We start from the raw sequence: 1149 nt of genomic DNA on the forward strand, positions 1-1149 counted from the left end.
AACGGTTTCGGTGTTACTCTGCTGTTGCGTACGACTTCTCTCCAACCATCGGGAGTTTTCGTATAAGCTTTCTCATTAATTATTCAATTAATTAAACTCATGTTCCACTCTAGATAGGAATGTCCTCTGTTGGGAAAAATTACTTTCACAAACTCAAACCGTCCTTCTATCTGAACTAGATAATGAAGGAACCGAAAAACTGTGTAATTTTTATTTTGTTCTCTACAAGAGTCGCAAAATATTATCATATTTGGAACCTAAGATGACAGTACGTTATATACAGTATATAAGTGATGAGTCATAGAACACACATCGTCAGCCCCCTTTTTTGCTACCGATTCGTCATAATTCGTCATAAGAGAACAGAGGTAGAATCGGCCAATATATGTACATTAAAGCTTATAAAATTAAGTTGCCGGTTATAGTAGATATCGTTTGAGGTCACATTGGGGGTTGGTAATTTTTTTTGGAAGTCTACTAAAATGACAATTCTAGAATGTTCTAACATAAAACCATTCATAAACAGACTTGGGTCTCTAATGACCACTCCACGCGGAACCAAATTGACCACTTAATTATCGATGCTAGAGATGGAAGTAATGTGCTGGATGTAAGAAGCCTCAGGGGAGCAGATGGAGATACAGACCATAACCTAGTAAAAGCAAAAATCAGGTTTAGAATATCTTCAGAGAAACCTAAGGCCAATGAAGCATTGGTACAGTGGAACATCGATAAAATGCAAAATGAGGAAGTCCGAGAAAATTACAAACAAGAAATTAAACAACATCTAAATACAGGAGACCAGAGCAATGATGTCGAAAAGCTGTGGCAACAAATGGAAAAATTAATTACAGAGTTAGCAGAACTAATAATAGGAAAACGCAGGAAGAGAACAAGGAAATGGTTTGATAGAGAATGTCAAAAAAAACTACATGACAGATAGATAAAGCGAAACATTACGCTTCAACAAGGAGAAGCAGAAAGTAAAGAAAACTAAGAAAATTAAGTAGAGAGAAAAAAAAGGAAGTACGAATAACAGAAATATAAAGAAATGGAAAGGAATAGGCAACAGTCAAATAGTTGAGCATTTTACAAATCAGTGTCAAACGAAAAAAAAGGCTTCAGACCTAGATACTCAAAAAAAATGAT

The 1149-nt window shown here is 35.2% G+C and overlaps 1 protein-coding gene across 1 annotated transcript; it reads left to right on the forward strand.

The window, feature by feature from the left end:
* Nucleotides 1-526: 526 nt before the first annotated feature.
* Nucleotides 527-943, forward strand: LOC140432229 (uncharacterized; the record flags this gene model as incomplete). Its single annotated transcript, XM_072520053.1, has 1 exon — nucleotides 527-943. A coding segment is annotated over one exon (417 nt), but the record flags the coding sequence as incomplete, so codon positions are not given.
* Between the last annotated feature and the right edge of the window lie 206 nt (nucleotides 944-1149).

Source organism: Diabrotica undecimpunctata, unplaced genomic scaffold, assembly GCF_040954645.1.
Source record: "Diabrotica undecimpunctata isolate CICGRU unplaced genomic scaffold, icDiaUnde3 ctg00003298.1, whole genome shotgun sequence".
In the NCBI taxonomy this organism is placed as follows: Eukaryota; Metazoa; Arthropoda; class Insecta; order Coleoptera; family Chrysomelidae; genus Diabrotica; species Diabrotica undecimpunctata.